This window comes from Rana temporaria, chromosome 12, assembly GCF_905171775.1.
Source record: "Rana temporaria chromosome 12, aRanTem1.1, whole genome shotgun sequence".
Taxonomy (NCBI): domain Eukaryota; kingdom Metazoa; phylum Chordata; class Amphibia; order Anura; family Ranidae; genus Rana; species Rana temporaria.
Window position 1 is genome coordinate 15,279,394 of NC_053500.1, and position 18,505 is coordinate 15,297,898.

The following is an 18,505-nucleotide window of genomic DNA, read 5'->3' on the forward strand; positions in this document are numbered from 1 at the left end:
ATGCAGCCTATACATTCACTAGAGACTAGTGACATCACTGAGAATACAGCCTATCCATTCACTAGAGACCGGTGACATCACTGAGAATGCAGCCTATCCATTTACTAGAGACCAGTGACATCACTAAGAATGCAGCCTATCAATTCACTAGAGACCAGTGACATCACTAAGAATACAGCCTATCCATTCACTAGAGACCAGTGACATCACTAAGAATACAGCCTCTTCAATAGATATACTTCCAGCACAGTCACAGATATCTAACTAACATGTACCTTAAAAAAAACATCAGTTTTTGTCTGAAAATCTTGATCTGCAAAATCCCATTTGTGTGGAAGAATGTGTATGTCTTCTCACCTCTATTAGAACACTGCATTTATGAAAACACAATCCTCTGTAGGAATTGTAGGTGGGGGTGATGGGAATTTAGCGGTCATTAGAAACTCATCCAGTAGGTGGCACTGAACTCTAAAGTTACAAGTTCCATAAAGGTAATCGGTAAAACGGTATAGATCCACCTTATTGATATAAATGCAGCTGTCTGATGTGTCGGAGTGACTCAGGAATGACAAGCCTTATGGACAGCGAGATCGGCACTTCTATGCATAAATAGACTTTAATAAGAAGCGGAGGCGGAAGGACACAGTGCAATGGAACATTGTATGGTTTCTCTGCTCCTGGTTACAGTCACAGGATACGATTTGTTAGGAGCCCTCGGTCATCCTCTAAGAGATCTTCTACCCGTTCCCTCTGTAAAATGACAAAGAAATAGTCAGCAGTGCACTGTATACTTACCACCCCCCGGAAGGGTAAAAGCAAGGCGCTGAACACAAATATCCAAAGGATGGAGTTAGTCATTTATTGAGCCTGGGGACTCAACACTTTTACACCAATACAGTCCATCACACACACAATAACTCTACATTATTTCCATGATCTGCAGAGTCCCCTTTACATCCTGATCTGCAGCGTTCCCCTTTACATCAGAGTTCCCCTTTACATCATGATCTGCAGCGTTCCCCTTTACATCAGAGTCCCCTTTACATCATGATCTGCAGCGTTCCCCTTTACATCAGAGTTCCCCTTTACATCATGATCTGCAGCGTTCCCCTTTACATCAGAGTCCCCTTTACATCATGATCTGCAGCGTTCCCCTTTACATCATGATCTGCAGAGTTCCCCTTTACATCATGATCTGCAGCGTTCCCCTTTACATCAGAGTTCCACTTTACATCCTGATCTGCTGCATTCCCCTTTACATCAGAGTTCCATTTTACATCATGATCTACAGAGTTCCCCTTTACATCATGATCTGCAGCATTCCCCTTTATATCAGAGTTCCCCTTTACATCATGATCTGCAGCGTTCCCCTTTACATCAGAGTTCCCCTTTACATCATGATCTGCAGCATTCCCCTTTACATCATGATCTGCAGCGTTCCCCTTTACATCAGGGTCCACAGGGTTTTCCCATGCAGACTCTGATGTAAGGAGGAACTCTGAGTTATATTAACCTGACCTTCATGTAAAAGGAGAAACATGTTTTTTTGCTTTTTGTTAAACCTTATACAAATTGCTAATTGCACTAGCTTCATGTTTGCAGCTTAAGGCTGGGTTCACACTACTACACTACTTTCATCCTACTTTGCTCTGCTACATTGGTCCTACATTTATCCTACATTGGTCCTACATCCATCCTACTTTCATGAACAGGATACTACTTTGGTCCGACTTCAATGATATTCAATGGGCCTGAAGTAGGATCAATGTAGGACCAAAAGTAGTACAGGGAGCATTTTCAAAGTCGGACCGACTTGTGTAGGACCAGTTAAGACAGCTCTCATAGGGAAACATTGATTTTCACACGTCATGCTACATGAGGCTCCCAATGTAGGACCGTTTGTAGGACAAGTGTGAACCCAGCCTCAAACAGTGGTCATCAAGCCTGTCCTCAGGGCCCACTAACAGGTCAGGTTTGCAAGATAACTGAAATACATCTCAGGTGATATCATTTGCTGCTCAGTGATTGCAGTATTCTAGTCTGCATCTCCCCAAGGTAATACATAAAATGTGACCTGTTAGTGGGCCCTGAGGACAGGAGTTGATGACCACTGGCTTAAAGGGGTTGTATGGCTTAAAGTTTAAAAAAAAATATAAATAATCACAAACATGTCATGCTTACCTCCACTGTGCAGTTCGTTTTGCACAGAGTGGCCCGATCCTGGTCTTCTGGGGTCTCTTGGCGGCTGTCTCAGCCCCTCCCTGTAAGCGTTGACCCCCTTCATGGGAAGCTCTCTCCCAAGGGGGTTAGCTTGCGGGAGCCCTCCCATGATAAAGCCAGCGGCTATAGCGACTGACTGTATCACTCAGCCCCGCCCCACGGCACGCCGCATCATTGGATGTGATTGACAGCAGTGTGAGCCAATGGCTGCGCTGCTATCAATCTCCAATGACGAGCCGCCTCAAGCAGGGGGAAACCATTGTGGGAACGAGCCCAGGACTTTTGTGGCTTAGGTAAGTAAAAGGGGGGGACCTGAGATTGCAAGGATTTCAGGCATCTCCTGCAACAAAAATGTCATTTTTGGTGAGATATTTCCAATAGGAATACGTCTAAAGGGATGCAGGCCCAGCAGCTTGTGCTCTGCAGCTGTACAGCTGACTGATGATTATGAAACCACTCCCATTAGACCCACTGAGCACAACAGGGATTTCTTCAGAATAATAAAAGGTAGGAATCTGCAACAAAGGATGTTATAATCCTTGTAATGTACATCGATCACCCAGAATGTTTCATTCTGAACAAAAGTCAAGTTACACTTTAAATATTGATATTTGCACTGAAAAAAAAAAAAAAAATCGGCTCCCTTAGTAAATTACACGTGTAATGCCAGTAAAAATTGGTGCGGTCAGTAAATGTTTGGGGTCCTGTCAGTAAATTTCACTTCGGGAGGTTTGCAACACTGCTCCTGTGCTGTGTAGGAGCTAATTTCCATAAACGTACTACTCCTGCCTCACCTGAATTCTCGTTAATGAGTCCCGAGAGTCCGCCGTATGAGTCCTAGGTGGCAGGAAAACCTCCAGTCTGGTGGCATCCCTGGCAGTGGGTTGGCAGGAGATGAGATTGTTCAGTTCCTGAGCCTGGAAAATAATGAGCATCTCTGTGAGCAATAAAAACCCGACAGAGGTTCTATGGCCTCTCAATTCACCTGAAAAAAAAGTGCCGTTATTACAGTTCGTGTATCAGAAAAATTCCCTTCTTGCAGAGGACAGAAAATGAAAGGAAATCAGACAATAATAACCTACACATAAACAATGTAAGTAGCAAACAAAACATCTAAGAGTCCAAGGTAATCGTATGATAACATTGATTCATAGCAAAATAAAGCCAATGCGTTTTCAGGGCCAAACACACTCCCTCTTCATCAGGACTTCAGAACTTTGACTGTGATGAAATGGACTGAGGTGAGCAGATACCAAATAAATCTGTACTGTGATTTACTGCATGGAACAGATTTAGGTTAGACCAGTGTAAGTGAAGGCAGCAAAGGTCCTTATGTAGGTGGATTCCCTGTTCCTCCCTGAGAGTGGGCCCCAATTTGTTGCGTGTAGCCGAACCAGATCCAGCCACCGATATCCAATCGGAACCAGTATGGATGCTGTAGGGGAATTCTGATATGTCAAAAGGCATGAACTTTAACTCACAACGGTAAAAGAATTATGAGTCACATACTAACTTTAACCGCTTGACCTCCGGAAGATTTACCCCCCCCCCCCCCTTCATGACCAGGCCACCTTTTTACGATACGGCACTGCATTACTTTAACTGACAACTACACGGTCATGCAACACTGTACCCAAGTAAAATGTATGTCCTTTCCCTCACAAATAGAGCTTTCTTGTGGGTGTTATTTGATCACCTCTGCGTTTTTTATTTTTTGCGACCAATCATTTTTTTTTTGGGGGGGGGGGGACAATATTGTTTACATTCTGCTATAAAACATATCCAAAAACAATAAAAAAAATAAAAAAAAACAAGATTTCTTCATTAATTCAGGCCATTCTGTATTCTGCTACATATGTTTGGTTATATATAACCCAATAAACGTATAGTAATTGGTTTGCGTAAATGTTATAGCGTCTACAAAACTATGGGATACTAGATTTTTCTATTTTTTTTTTTTACTCGTAATGATGACGTACAGTGGGGATCGAAAGTTTGGGCACCCTAGGTAAAAATTTGTATTAATGTGCATAACGAAGCCAAGGAAAGATGGAAAAATCCCCAAAAGGCATCAAATTACAGATTAGACATTCTTATAATATGTCAAAAAAAGTTACATTTTATTTCCATCATTTACACTTTCAAAATTACAGAAAACAAAAAAATGGCGTCTGCAAAAGTTTGGGCACCCTGCAGAGTTAATATCTTGTACTGCCCCCTTTGGCAAGTATCACAGCTTGTAAATGCTTTTTGTGGCCAGCCAAGAGTCTTTCAATTCTTGTTTGAGGTATCTTTGCCCATTCTTCCTTACAAAAGTCTTCCAGTTCTTTGAGATTTCTGGACTGTCTGTCACGCACTGCTCTTTTAAGGTCTATCCATAGATTTTCAATTATGTTGAGGTCAGGAGATTGTGAAGGCCATGGCAAAACCTTCAGTTTACGCCTCTTGATGTAATCCCCCGTGGATTTTGAGGTGTGTTTAGGATCATTATCCATTTGTAGAAGCCATCCACTCTTTAACTTCAGCTTTTTCACAGATGGCATCAAGTTACCATCCAAAATTTGCTGAAATTTTATTGAATCCATTTTTCCTTCTACTCGTGAAATGTTCCCTGTGCCACTGGCTGCAATACAACCCCAAAGCATGATTGATCCACCCCCATGCTTCACAGTTGGACAGAGGTTCTTTTCATTAAATTCTGTGCCCTTTCTTCTCCAAACGTACCTTTGCTCATTCCGGCCAAAAAGTTCTATTTTAACCTCACCGGTCCACAGAACTTGTTTCCAAAATGCATCAGGCTTGTCTATATGTTCATTTGCAAAGTTCAAACGCTGATTTTTGTGGTGAGGACGTAGAAGAGGTTTTCTTCTGATGACTCTTCCATGAAGACCATATTTGTACAAGTATCTCTTTATAGTGGAATAGTGTACCACAACTCCAGTGTCTGCCAGATCTTTCTGGAGGGATTGTGCCGTCAAACGTGGGATTTGAATTGCTTTTCTCACAATCCTGTGAGCTGTTCTGTCTGATATTTTTCTTGGTCTTCCAGATCTTGCTTTAACTTCCACTGTTCCTGATGACTGCCATTTCTTAATTACATTCCAAACAGAGGATATTGACATCTGAAAACGCTTTGCTATCTTCTTATAGCTTCTCCAGCTTTGTGAGCGTCAACTATTTTCAGTTTCAGTTTTCTAGACAACTGCTTAGAAGATGCCATGGTGCTGATTGTTGGGGCAAGGTCAGATGAGTCTGGGCATTTAAAACCTTTGAGATTGACATCACCTGGTCTTCCCAGACGATGATTGAGAACAATCCATGACACTGGCAGCTCTCAGCTTTGCAAAGGGGGCAGTGCGTGCTATAAATTCTGCAGGGTGCCCAAACTTTTGCAGACACCATTTTTTTGTTTTCTGTAATTTTGAAAGTGTAAATGATAGAAATAAAATGTAACTTTTTTTGACATATTATAAGAATGTCTAATCTGTAATTTGATGCCTTTTGGAAATTTGTACATCTTTCCTTGGCTTCGTTATGCACATTAATACAAATTTTTACCTGGGGTGCCCAAACTTTCGATCCCCACTGTAAAGTGGGACTGCGATATTGCGGCAGGCATACTTACAGTTTTGACACTTTTTGGGAACCAGTGACACAAATACAGTGATAACTGCTAAAAATATGCACTGCCACTGTACTAATGACACTGTCTGGGAAGGGGTAAAACATCAGGGGCGATCTCAGGGTTAAAGCGTTTGTTAACGCCAAAAAAGTTTGCGCAGCATTAAGATTTGTTTTACCCTTGAAGGGGTTAAATTATAGAAACAATTTGACCAACAAAGGAAATAGCCTAATAGTATTCACGTTTGTGCATGATTTGCACAGAATGAATTTAGTTGGACTTTTACTTGGCAAATTGCTATGAGAATTATTTTATAGTTTTTTTATAAATACATTTTAAATGTTTCCACTGAACCAACGTAATAAAGTTCCATTATTTAAGTGAAGTTTGGAGCCATGGCCATTTCTTTCAGCTGAGCTCAAAATGTCCCTTTTAAATGTCTGGAAATATTGTGGATTGTACTACCGCTTCCATAAAATAAAGAGAAAACATTTTTTTTTTTAAAACGTAAGATATGGGTGCAGATTGGAAAAATTTTACACTTCTAAAAAAAAAAACTTTTATTTCTAAAAAAAAAATTATAATTTTTTTTAAATGTTCTTTTATTTTTTTTATGTTGCAGAAAAGCCCCAGGCATAGAAACATCTAACCGCTGTAGAAACTTCTGATTGTGTCATGAATACAGCTTCTCCCACTTACATGTAAAAACAATCTATATTTCATGATAGATGCTTGTTCCTGAAAAACTGCCTTTTCAATTATTTAGGACTTGTCAGCACCTCCGCAGCCTGACAAGAGCAATTATTCCTAACTGCTTGTACACATTCCAGGTATCTGTACAGTCAGAGGTCTGAAAGTGGAAAAAAAAAACCTTAAAGGAACACTACAAATCAAAGCTAAAAACGCATGCAGATGGAGGGAGGGTAAAGGAACATGTGACAAGAAGCTGCAGAGCCACGTGAAAATACATAGACAAGCTTGCTGGAGGTGTGTTGGATAGCGTGACACCATACACTCACCGGTCACTTTATTAGGTACACCTTGCTAGTACCTTTTGCCTTCATTCTTTGTGGCATAAATTCAACAAGGTGTTGGAAACATTCCTCAGAGATTTTGCTCCATAGTGACAGGATAACATCACACGATTTCTGCAGATTTGTCCACTGCACATCCATGATGAGAATCTCGAATTCCACCACATCCCAAAGGTCCTCTATTGGATGAGATGTGGTGAGTGTGGAGGCCATTGGAGGACAGCAGTTTTTGAAATACTCAGACCACGTTCAACGTCACGTAAATCCCCTCTCTTTCCCATTCTGATGCTCAGTTTGAAGTTCATCAAGTCGTCTTCACCACGTTTAAATGCATTGAGTTGCTACCATGTGATTGGCTGATTAGCAATTTGTGTTACAAAGCAATTGTACCTAATAAAGTGGGCGGTGAGTGTAGACCTGCCCACCAGAAAGGCAAATACAGACCCTAATTTACAGGGTGCTTTTGTTTGTTTTTTGGTGGAGAATGCGGGCATCGATCCAAGACCTCCCGATGCTTTTGTTTTGTTTTTGGTGGAGAATGCGGGCATCGATCCCGATACCTCCCGGATGCTTTTTTTTTTTTTGGTAGAGAATGCGGGCATCGATCCGATACCTCCCGGATGCTTTTCATTTTTTTTTTTTTTGGTGGAGAATTTGGGCATCGATCCGATACCTCCCGGATGCTTTTTTTTTTTTTGGTTGAGAATGTGGGCATCGATCCGATACCTCCCGGATGCTTTTCATTTTTTTTTTTTTGGTGGAGAATTTGGGCATCGATCCGATACCTCCCGGATGCTTTTTTTTTTTTGGTTGAGAATGTGGGCATCGATCCCGATACCTCCCGGGTGCTTTTGTTTTTTTTTGGTGGAGAATGTGGGCATCAATCCCGATACCTCCCGGGTGCTTTTGTTTTCCTTTTGGTGGAGAATGCGGGCATCGATCCCGATACCTCCCGGGTGCTTTTGTTTTTTTTTGGTGGAGAATGTGGGCATCAATCCCGATACCTCCCGGGTGCTTTTGTTTTTCTTTTGGTGGAGAATGCGAGCATCGATCCCGATACCTCCCGGGTGCTTTTGTTTTTTTTTGGTGGAGAATGTGGGCATCAATCCCGATACCTCCCGGGTGCTTTTGTTTTTTTTTGGTGGAGAATGCGGGCATAGATCCGATACCTCCCGGGTGCTTTTGTTTTTTTTTTGTGGAGAATGCGGGCATCGATCCGATACCTCCCGGGTGCTTTTGTTTTTTTTTTGTGGAGAATGCGGGCATCGATCCGATACCTCCCGGGTGCTTTTGGTTTTTTTTTTGGTGGAGAATGCGGGCATGGATCCGATACCTCCTGGGTGCTTTTGTTTTTTTGGTGGAGAATGTGGGCATCAATCCCAATACCTCCTGGGTGCTTTTGTTTTTTTTTGGTGGAGAATGCGAGCATCGATCCCGATACCTCCCGGGTGCTTTTTTTTTTTTTTTTTGGTGGAGAATGTGGGCATCAATCCCAATACCTCCTGGGTGCTTTTGTTTTTAAATGGAAAATTCACCATAGAATTACTCTATGAACATTAAACAGCCATATACCACGTGCACCTTGATAAATGCACAACACCATGACTTCTGTCTACTGCCTGACATTTACCAGTGACACTATGCAACCCGTGGTGTCATTCAGCCCCCTTTTGCAATCTACATCTTTGACAGTATCAGGTCATAGTGGAAGTGTTTACTAGTCGCCTATGCAATCACAAGACATAGATATCATGGGGTTGCTGGCAGATGGCCTACAATTTCCAGTGTTAGTTGCTGAACAACTGGAGCATGGACACAATTCAAACACGGTGCTGTGCATTTATCAAGGTACATGTGTTTTATGACAGTTTAATGTTCATAGAGTAATGCTACAGAGAACTTCCACTTTGACTTTCTTTTGCCGTGACAGGGCTAATTTATAGTAGATGGAAACCTACAATCCTATAGAAGCTTTCACATGGTAATGTACAGTACATCCCGAAAGTATTCACAGCGCTTCACTTTTTTCACATTTTATGTTACAGCCTTAGTAAATTCAATTCAAAATTCTACAAACAATACCACATAATGACAACATAAAAGGAGTTTGAAATCTTTGCAAATTGATAAAAAAATTAATAATAATCCCATGTACATAAGTATTCACAGCCTTTGCCATGACACTCCAAATTGAGCTCAGGTGCATCAATTGAGATGTTTCTACAACTTGATTGGAGTCCACCTGTGGTAAATTCAGTTGATTGGACACCTGTCTATATAAGGTCCCACAGTTAACAGTGCATGTCAGAGCACAAACCAAGCCATGGTCCAAGGAATTATCTATAGACCTCCGAGACAGGATTGGAGGCACAGATCTGGGGAAGGGTACAGAAACATTTCTGCAGCATTGAAGGTCCCATTGAGCACAGTGGTCTCCATCATCCATAGATGGAAAAAGCTTGGAACCACCAGGACTCTTCCTAGAGCGGGCTGCCCGGCCAAACTGAGCGATCGGGGGAGAAGAGCCTTAGTCAGGGAGGTGACCAAGAACCCGATGTTCAATCTGACAGAGCTCCGGCGTTTTCTATGTGGATAGAGGAGAACCTTCCAGAAGAACAACCATCTCTGCAGCACTCCACCAATCAGGCCTGTATGGGGGAGTGGCCAGAGGGAAGCCACTCCTCAGTAAAAGGCCCATGACGGCCCTCCTGGAGTTTTCCTAAAGGCACCTGAAGGACTCTCAGACCATAAGAAACAAAATTCTCTGGTCTGATGACACAAAGCTAGAACTCTTTGGCCTGAACGGCAAACATCATGTCTGGAGGAAACGCAGGCAACACTCATCACCTGGCTAATACCATCTTACAGCATGGTGGTGGCAGCTGCTGACTTTTCATAATCAGACACTCACCTGTCCCACGGTCCAGCGATGCGGCCGTACAAAGCCCCTCTCCTCTGCAATAACAGTGGGTGCCTGGCTGTGGCTTCACAGCCGGGCACGCACTGTGCATGTGCGCACTGTGCATGCGCGAGCCGCGCTGCGAATGGCCGGGCAATCTTCTGGGACCTGTGACATGTCCCAGAAGATTGCAGGGGGGAGAGGTGATCTTCCTTCTGGAGCTGCGGAGCCAGAGGAGGAAGTTGGAGATGGGTGCCTGTAAAAACTGGGTACCCACTCCCTCCAAAAAAATGACGTGCCAAATGTGGCATGTCAAGGGGTCACCATCACTTAAAGCGGAAGTTCCATTTTTGGGTAAAACTCCGCTTTAATATATTTCATGTTCCTGGCGGCCAAAATTCTCCCGTAGTCGAAGGGAGGAGGCGAGCACGACACTCCACACCAGGGAGAAAGCCTTGCATTACTGTGTGGAGTTACAGACAGAAGAACAGGAAGTGAGGATTTCTCAGAAGAAATAAGGACATTTAAAAGCAAAATGGAAGGATGAGGTAAGTGAAGGAGGACTGCACTAAGGTAAAGGAAGCTATTTAGGGAAACAACTTGTACCTTTACAACCCCTTTAATGTTTGGTCTCAATGTTTTGTTCTTCGACCTATATCAGTAATCAAGGCCAACCTGCCTTATAAGTGATGCCGATTACGCTTCCCTCTCTCCCCCCACCCCCGCCTCTCTTTTGTTCCTTACGTACTAAAATTGTTGAATGATTTGAGCATGGCAAGGATTGTTTGCTGCTCAATTTTGTGCTGTTTCTAGGAAACAGAAAAATAAAAATAATTACCTTTACAATCACTTAAAATATTTTTGGAGACCTTGACTTGTGAACAGCATCAAGTGAGCTCAGAGTGCTTGGGTTGCATTTTTGTTTCAGATACTGGCATGAGAATATTCTTTATCTGAGACAATTATTTATTTTATAGATAAAAGCTTGAACAAGAAAAAAAATAAAAACCTCTTTTCCCACAATACAATGCAACATGTATTTTCCCTGTTCTAAAGCTGGCCATGGATGGATCAAAATTCTTCTAGGGGCAAAAGCAACGTTCCCCGTTCACACTGGAGCGTCTTGACAGGTCAAATCACATGACAAGTCGCAGCCTATTGTCAGCAACGTCACTGTTCAGATCAGTGCGACAACGACTTTGCGGCACTGCACTGATTTGCAAAAGTAGTTCCTGCGCTATATTTGCCGATTTTGGGCGCGACTTGCATAGATATCTGTGCATGAAAGCCAAAAGCTCTCATAGCAGTTTTCCCGTCGGAAAAAACGATCGTGTGTATGAGGCATCAGTAAATTTAACCTACTGCTATTTTTTATTTATGTATATGCTGTCAATACATTTACTTTTACCACAATATTAGAACATTTTCCTTGTAAAGATCTTTTAAATGTATTGACATCATATACATAAATAAAAAAATAACAGCAGATAAAAATCATAGCTTATGATATGGATAGCCTGGGTATGGAGAAAGGAGGGGGGGGGGTCAACGCGGCAACATTCCTGGCCCGGTCTCAGTGATATTTTAGGCGTGAGTGACATCACAAAGATAAAGGGGAGGCGGGGCTTCCTATTTTGGCTTACTAAAAATAGCTGCAGTGGGGATCTCAAAAGGAAACATTGGAGACATTCCAGATGCTTTGGAAGCTAAATGACTGCAATCCTGAAGGAATTAACCCCGAACTCTCTGCTAGAGCTCTGGTCTGAGCATGGAAGGGATCGTCTATACAGCAAGTCAAATACAAGAACCTTACAGGGGCTTCAGAGTTCTTTTAGTTTGCATTTACATTGGGACTTGTTCAAGGGGGAAAAAAAAAAGCACTCATACACACACAAATATCTTAGGGCTCTTTCACATGGGCGGCCCCCGTTCAGGTCCGCCTGCCAGTTTTTTTGCGGACCTGTACGGGCGCTCCGTGATCCTCTATGGAGCCGCGAATGTCAGCGGTGACATGCCCACTGACATCCGACCCACTCCGATCCGCCAAAGTGTGACGGAGGAAAAACGTACTTTTCCATCCGTCTGGCGGATCGGATCGGGTGAACACGCACAGACGGTCCGTGTTCATCCGATCCCCCCCATAGGGGAGAGCAGAGAAAAGACAGGGCGGTCCCTGCACAGTGTGCGGGGACCGCCCTGTCATCCGCTGGCTCAGCGGGGAACAACGGAGCCATCCCCGCTGAGCAAGCGGAGGTTCACGGGGCGGATCATTACTGATCCGCCCCGTGTGAAAGGGACCAAAAGGGAGCCATAAAGTTATGTCAACAGAAGAATTCCAGGTATGGTATATTTTTACATAGTTACATTGATCCAGCTTGTACCAATGCGACTTCTATATACTAGGGTTACACCGATACCGGATTTTTATTGGCAAGTACGAGTACCATTACTTTCAGTCAAGTACTCGCCGATACAGAGTACCAATACCTTTGCGGTGCGATTTGAGCCCACACAAAATGAATGGGCTCAAATCGCAACGGAAAAAATAATCGCATGCAGTTTCCTGCACCGCTCCTGTGTGAACCCAGGCTGAAATCACTATGACAAGCCCGGGTCCACACAGGAGCGGTGCGGGAAACCGCATGCGATTCAGACAGGAATCACACCTCATTCTTGTTCAAATCACGTGGGATTCTTTGCAGTGCGACTCGAGTATGAGTACTCGTGAAAATATATACCAGAGGAGTAATTAGAACCTTCATGGCCCCAGTGCAAAAAATCACGAAGGGTTCCCCCTGGCCCCTGAACTGGCCCTTCCCAGTGATCCCAGGGCCCATTGTGGGCCCCCTTTTTATGGTCACCCTCCCGCTGTCCCCCGACGGTGGTGGAACACCAGAGCCCAGTCGCAAGTGCGACCCTGGTAGTTCCTCCACTAGCATCAGCAGTTTTTTTTATTTTTGTTTTATTTTAAAAAAAAATTACCGTTTAATAAAACATTTTTTTTTTTTTTTTTACAATTTAATTTATTATTATACTTTTTTTTTAGGACCCCCATTGGGACCTTTGGTGATGTCTCACTTTTAAGTTAGAGAAAGGGACTGAGGACAGATTCATTAGTCCCTTTCTCTGCACTGCTTTGTACTGACTGAGCTTCCTGTTCATTCATAAACTGAAGCATAGTAAAAACAGTTTACTACGTCCCAGCTATGAATGAATAAAAAAAAAAAAACACAGTCAGTAAATTGGTACCGATCACTGTCTCTATTAAAACAAGGGGGGGACCGGTAAATTACACATTTACCTTCCCTGTCCCTGCAGCAGCCAGCGGGAGGTGGGAGGGGGAAAGCCGGCAGCACTGCAGGGGGGGCGGGATCCGTACATGTGATTCTAATTCCAAAATGGATTAAATTCATTATTTTTCTCAAAATTCTACAAACCATACCCCATAATGACAATGTTAAAGAAGTTTGTTTGAAATATTTCCCAAATGTATTAAAAATAAAAATGGAAATAAAAAATCCCATGTACATAAGTATCACAGCCTTTGCTCAATACTTTAGTGAAGCCCCTTTGGCACCAATTACAGCCTCAGGTCTTTCTGAGTATGATGCTACAAGCTCGGCACACCTATTTTTGGGCAGTTTCTCCCATTCTTCTTTCAGGACCTCTCAAGCTCCATCAGGTTGGATGGGGAGTGTCGGTGCACAGCCATTATCAGATCTCTCCTGAGATGTTCAATCGGGTTCAAGTCTGGGCTCTGGCTGGACCACTCAAGGACATTCACAGAGTTGTCCCATAGCCACTCCTTTGTTATCTTGGCTGTGTGATTAGGGTGGTTGTCCTGTTGGAAGATGAACCTTCGCCCCAGTCCGAGGACTAGAGCGCTCTGGAGCAGGTTTTCATCAAGGATGTCTCTGTACATTGCTGCATTCATCTTTCCTTCAATCCTGACTAGTCTCCAAGTTCCTGTCACTGAAAAACATCCCCACAGTATGATGCTGCCACCACCATGCTTCACAGTAGGGATGGTATTGGCCAGGTGATGAGTGGTACCTGGTTTCCTCCAGACATGATGCTTGCCATTCAGGCTAAAAAGTTCAATCTTTGTTTCATCAGACCAGAGAATTTTGTTTCTCGTGGTCTGAAAGTCCTTCGGTGCCTTTTGGGAAAACTCCAGGCAAGCTGTTATGTGCCTTTTACTGAGGCGTGGCTTCCATCTGGCCACTCCCCCATACAGGCCTGATTGGTGGAGTGCTGCAGAGATGGCTGTTCTTCTGGAAGGTTCTCCTCTCTCCACAGAGAAATGCTGGAGCTCTGTCAGAGTGACCATCGGGTTCTTGGCCACCTCCCTGACTGAGGCCCTTCTCCCCCGATCGCTCAGTTTGGCCGGGCGGCCCGCTCTAGAAAGAGTCCTGGTGGTTTCAAACTTCTTCCATTTACAGATGATGGAGGCCACTGTGCTTATTGGGACCTTCAATGCTGCAAAAATGTTTCTGTACCCTTCACCAGATCTGTGCCTCCATACAATCCTGTCTCGGAGGTCTACAGACAATTCCTTGGACTCCTTGGCTTGGTTTGTGCTCTGACATGCACTGGTAACTGTGGGACCTTATATAGACAGGTGTGTGCCTTTCCAAATCATGTCCAATCAACTGAATTTACCACAGGTTGACTTCAATCAAGTTGTAGAAACATGTCAAAAATGATCAATGGATATACTGTACCTGAGTGTCATGGCAAAGGCTGTAAATACTTGTGTACATGGGATGTTTTCATTTTTTATTTTTAATACATTTGGAAAGAATTCAAACAAACTTCTCTCATGTTGTCATTATGGGGTATTATTTGTAGAATTTTGAGGAAAATAATGAATTGAATCTATTTTGGAATAAGGCTGTAACATAACAAAATGTGGAAAAAGTGAAGCGCTGTGAATACTTTCCGGATTCACTGTATACCAAATAGTGCTCTCTGACTGTAAAATCCAATTTGTTTATTTAAAAATGTATATGTAACACTCACAAAGCATGTAGACAATGTTCAGTCACAGAGCTGGGTAAACCCGCAGCTCACACTGTGTAGTTCTCCTGCCGCCGCCGGCTTCCACACTGACCTGATATAGAGAGAAAACTGCTCCAGGCAATTCTCAAGCTAACAGCAAGCTCTGCACCATGCGTTACATCTAAAAAGGGGAACAAGGTGAGCGGCTCGCCTACGGCAACTGCAACTTTTGAGAAGCTTTTATTCAGAGTTATCTTTGTTTTGTTTTGGAGGTATTGCAGGTATGACATAGCCCACTGCACTGGGAAACCAACAAGCGGATCGGAAAGATGCCATCAGCATTCACTTCCGGTATTAATTCTGGTGCAGACATCACATCTGGTGTGTAACATGGAGCAGCAGGAAGGGGAGCTGGACCTGGACTGGAGCGGAGCAATATAGCATGAGCTTAGTAGGGACCAGAGAGAGAGGAGGATCAGAAAACCAGAGAATCAGCAGAGCTGGAGATTATTAGTGCGTAGGGGATACACAGAGCTGGCGGTTAATACTGCGTAGGGGATACACAGAGCTGGAGGTTACTACTGCGTAGGGGATACACAGAGCTGGGGGTTACTAGTGCGTAGGGGATACACAGAGCTCAGGGTTACTAGTGCGTAGGGGATACACAGAGCTAGGGGTTACTAGTGCGTAGGGGATACACAGAGCTGGGGGTTACTAGTGCGTAGGGGATACACAGAGCTGGGGGTTACTAGTGCGTAGGGGATACACAGAGCTGGGGGTTACTACTGTGTAGGGGATACACAGAGCTGGAGGTTACTACTGCGTAGGGGATACACAGAGCTGGGGGTTACTAGTGCGTAGGGGATACACAGAGCTCAGGGTTACTAGTGCGTAGGGGATACACAGAGCTAGGGGTTACTAGTGCGTAGGGGATACACAGAGCTCGGGGTTACTAGTGCGTAGGGGATACACAGAGCTGGGGGTTACTAGTGCGTAGGGGATACACAGAGCTCGGGGTTACTAGTGCGTAGGGGATACACAGAGCTGGGGGTTATTAGTGCGTAGGGGATACACAGAGCTGGGGGTTACTACTGTGTAGGGGATACACAGAGCTGGGGGTTACTAGTGCGTAGGGGATACACAGAGCTGGGGGTTACAAGTGCGTAGGGGATACACAGAGCTCGGGGTTACTAGTGCGTAGGGGATACACAGAGCTGGGGGTTATTAGTGCGTAGGGGATACACAGAGCTGGGGGTTACAAGTGCGTAGGGGATACACAGAGCTCGGGGTTACTAGTGCGTAGGGGATACACAGAGCTGGGGGTTATTAGTGCGTAGGGGATACACAGAGCTGGGGGTTACTAGTGCGTAGGGGATTATCAGAACTGGGGGTTATGACTGAGAAGGGGGTAATCAGCAGAACTGGGGGTCACCACTAAGCAGGGGGATCAGCAGAGCTGGGGGTCACCACTGAGCAGGGGATCAGTAGAGCTGGGAGTTTATACTAAGTGAGGGATCAGCAGAGCTGGAAGTTACTACTGAGCGGGGGAACGGCAGAGCTGGGAGTTACTACTGAGCAGGGGATCAGCTGAACAAGGGTACCAATAAGTTGAGGATTTGCTGAATGAGGGTATTACCAAGCTGGGGATCTGCTGAATGAGGGTAATAAAGCTTAGTTCCACCCAAAAATGTAACTTCCGCCTTTCGGATTCCCCCCCTCCGGTGTCACACTTGGCACCTTTCAGGGGGGAGGAGGGGAGCAGATACCTGTATAATGCAGGTATTTTGCTCCCACTTACGGGCATAGATACCCGAGCCACCCGCGGGTATCTACGCCACTTTCGGCGCCTTCTCTGTCCCCCCCCCGGTGTCTTCTGGGAGACACACAGATCCCAGAAGACAGCAGGGACCAGTGGGATCGCACATGCGCAATAGGGAACCATGAAGTGAAGCCGCAAGGCTTCACTTCCTCATTCCCTTACCAAAGATGGCAGCGGCAGCACCTAAGAGCCGAGGGATAGATTGGCTTTGGGTGCCGACATCGTGGGCGCCCTGGACAGGTAATTGTCCTTATTTTAAAAGTCAGCAGCTGCAGGATTTGTAGCTGCTGACTTAAAAAAAAATCGGCGGAACTCTGCTTTAATGAGCTGGGCACCTGCTGAAGGGGGTATTAATAAGCTGGGCATCAGCTGAACAGTGGTAATTAAGTGGTTGTTAAGCCACTATATCATCTGTATACCATCTCATCTGTTCTATAATGCTATGTGTCCCAGTGCCTGTGCTATATAAAAATAAAATGCAACCTTATCTTAGAATGTCTCCCAGCGCTCACGTGACTCCTCGGCTCTCTCCTCTCCCATCTGACAGCTCCAGTGGGAAGGGCCAAGAATTTCTTGCTTACGTCAACTGAGGGGGGGGGGGGGGGAATCTCGTGAGTGCCGGGAGACACAGCCATGATAATTCGTGGTCAGTTTACAGGGGGGAGGGCAGAACCAGGCAGGATCAGCCAGGTGTTTGAGGTGATACAGGGGGCCAAATTACACAGCACAAGCACTGTGCTGTATAAGATGCTTTAAAGTAGAAGTCCACCCTAAAACTAAAAACTCTGCATCTACAGACATCGATGATCTAACACTAACCATGTGAAGAAAAAGTGTACTGCGCTCGGTATATGTCGGCGAAGTGCTTCAAACACAGCGCAGGGATCGGCTAAAGAACACAGCGGGGAGGACACCACGATGGCGGCAGAAGAATGCCGGACCAGACAAGGCCGCCGATGGACGCCGGGCAAGACACCGACGAGGGGCATCCAAACTAAGTATTTTTTTCCCCAGGAATTTATTTTCTAGGTTGGGGGTGCGCGCTATTCCCCCGGGGCGCGTTATAGGAAGATAAATACGGTAGCTACATGTTTTTATGACTGCTTTTGCTACCATTTAGTATTACGCACACCATTTTTACAGTTTATGTAGCTACATCGATTTTATCTCCAGTGCATTATTTATTTTGTTACCTACCTGAAGACTATAAAAGTTTTAATGCTATTCCCATCAAGCGCTGCCTTTGTGTGTTTTTTGTATCCTGCTATCCATTTTTCCAGTGGTTGGTAGCTGCACTGGGAATCAGCCTGCAAGGAGATCAGCTAAAAGTAGTTGGATCTGTATGTGTGTTGTAATTAATCAAAATGTGTTGATTAATCGATTAAAAACAAAAAAATCTATTAATCAAACACGAAAATTTTAATCAGTAACAGCCCTAGTTAGAATGTACATGTCTGTAGATGTAGGAATTTTAGTTTTAGGGTGGACTTCCCCTTTAAGGCGATAGGATCTATTTTTTTCCTTTCTTTTTGCCGTTCTTTTTACTGCACTTTTGCCGCGATTTGCGTTTTTTTTTTGTTGATGGGCAGATTTAAAACGCAAAACGCAAATAAAACCAGATATAAAAGTCACGATTTTACCCAAGGGTCGCTTCTGTTGACGAAATGCATTTTGCGAGTTCACTCTGACCTCCTGAATACAGCTTCTGTCATTTTCTTCTAAAAGCACCTAGACCTCTCGAGCGAGCACAAGCTCGGTATTTATGGTAGACTGTAATGAAAGGCCTAGTGCCTTCTCCTCCGCAATCTTGTTGCTGTGTGTTTATGTAAATTGGGAAGAAAGCAGCCCCTACCTGACCTATCAAAGCATGTTGATTTTACAGCATGCGCCACCTAACACAGGCTGAGCAC

General features: G+C 44.3%; 1 protein-coding gene across 2 annotated transcripts in view; it reads right to left on the reverse strand.

Annotated features, from left to right (window-relative positions):
- Positions 1–590: 590 nt before the first annotated feature.
- The window catches only part of LKAAEAR1 (LKAAEAR motif containing 1), a 38,098-nt gene continuing 20,183 nt past the window's right edge, over positions 591–18,505 (reverse strand). For both annotated transcript variants that reach the window (XM_040330612.1, XM_040330613.1), the window contains exons 3-4: positions 3,015–3,137; positions 591–750 (exon numbers count right to left, since the gene is read on the reverse strand). In XM_040330612.1, the coding sequence (XP_040186546.1) occupies positions 688–750; positions 3,015–3,137 (186 nt within the window). In that variant the 3' untranslated portion in view covers positions 591–687. The remainder of the gene's footprint in view (positions 751–3,014; positions 3,138–18,505) is intronic.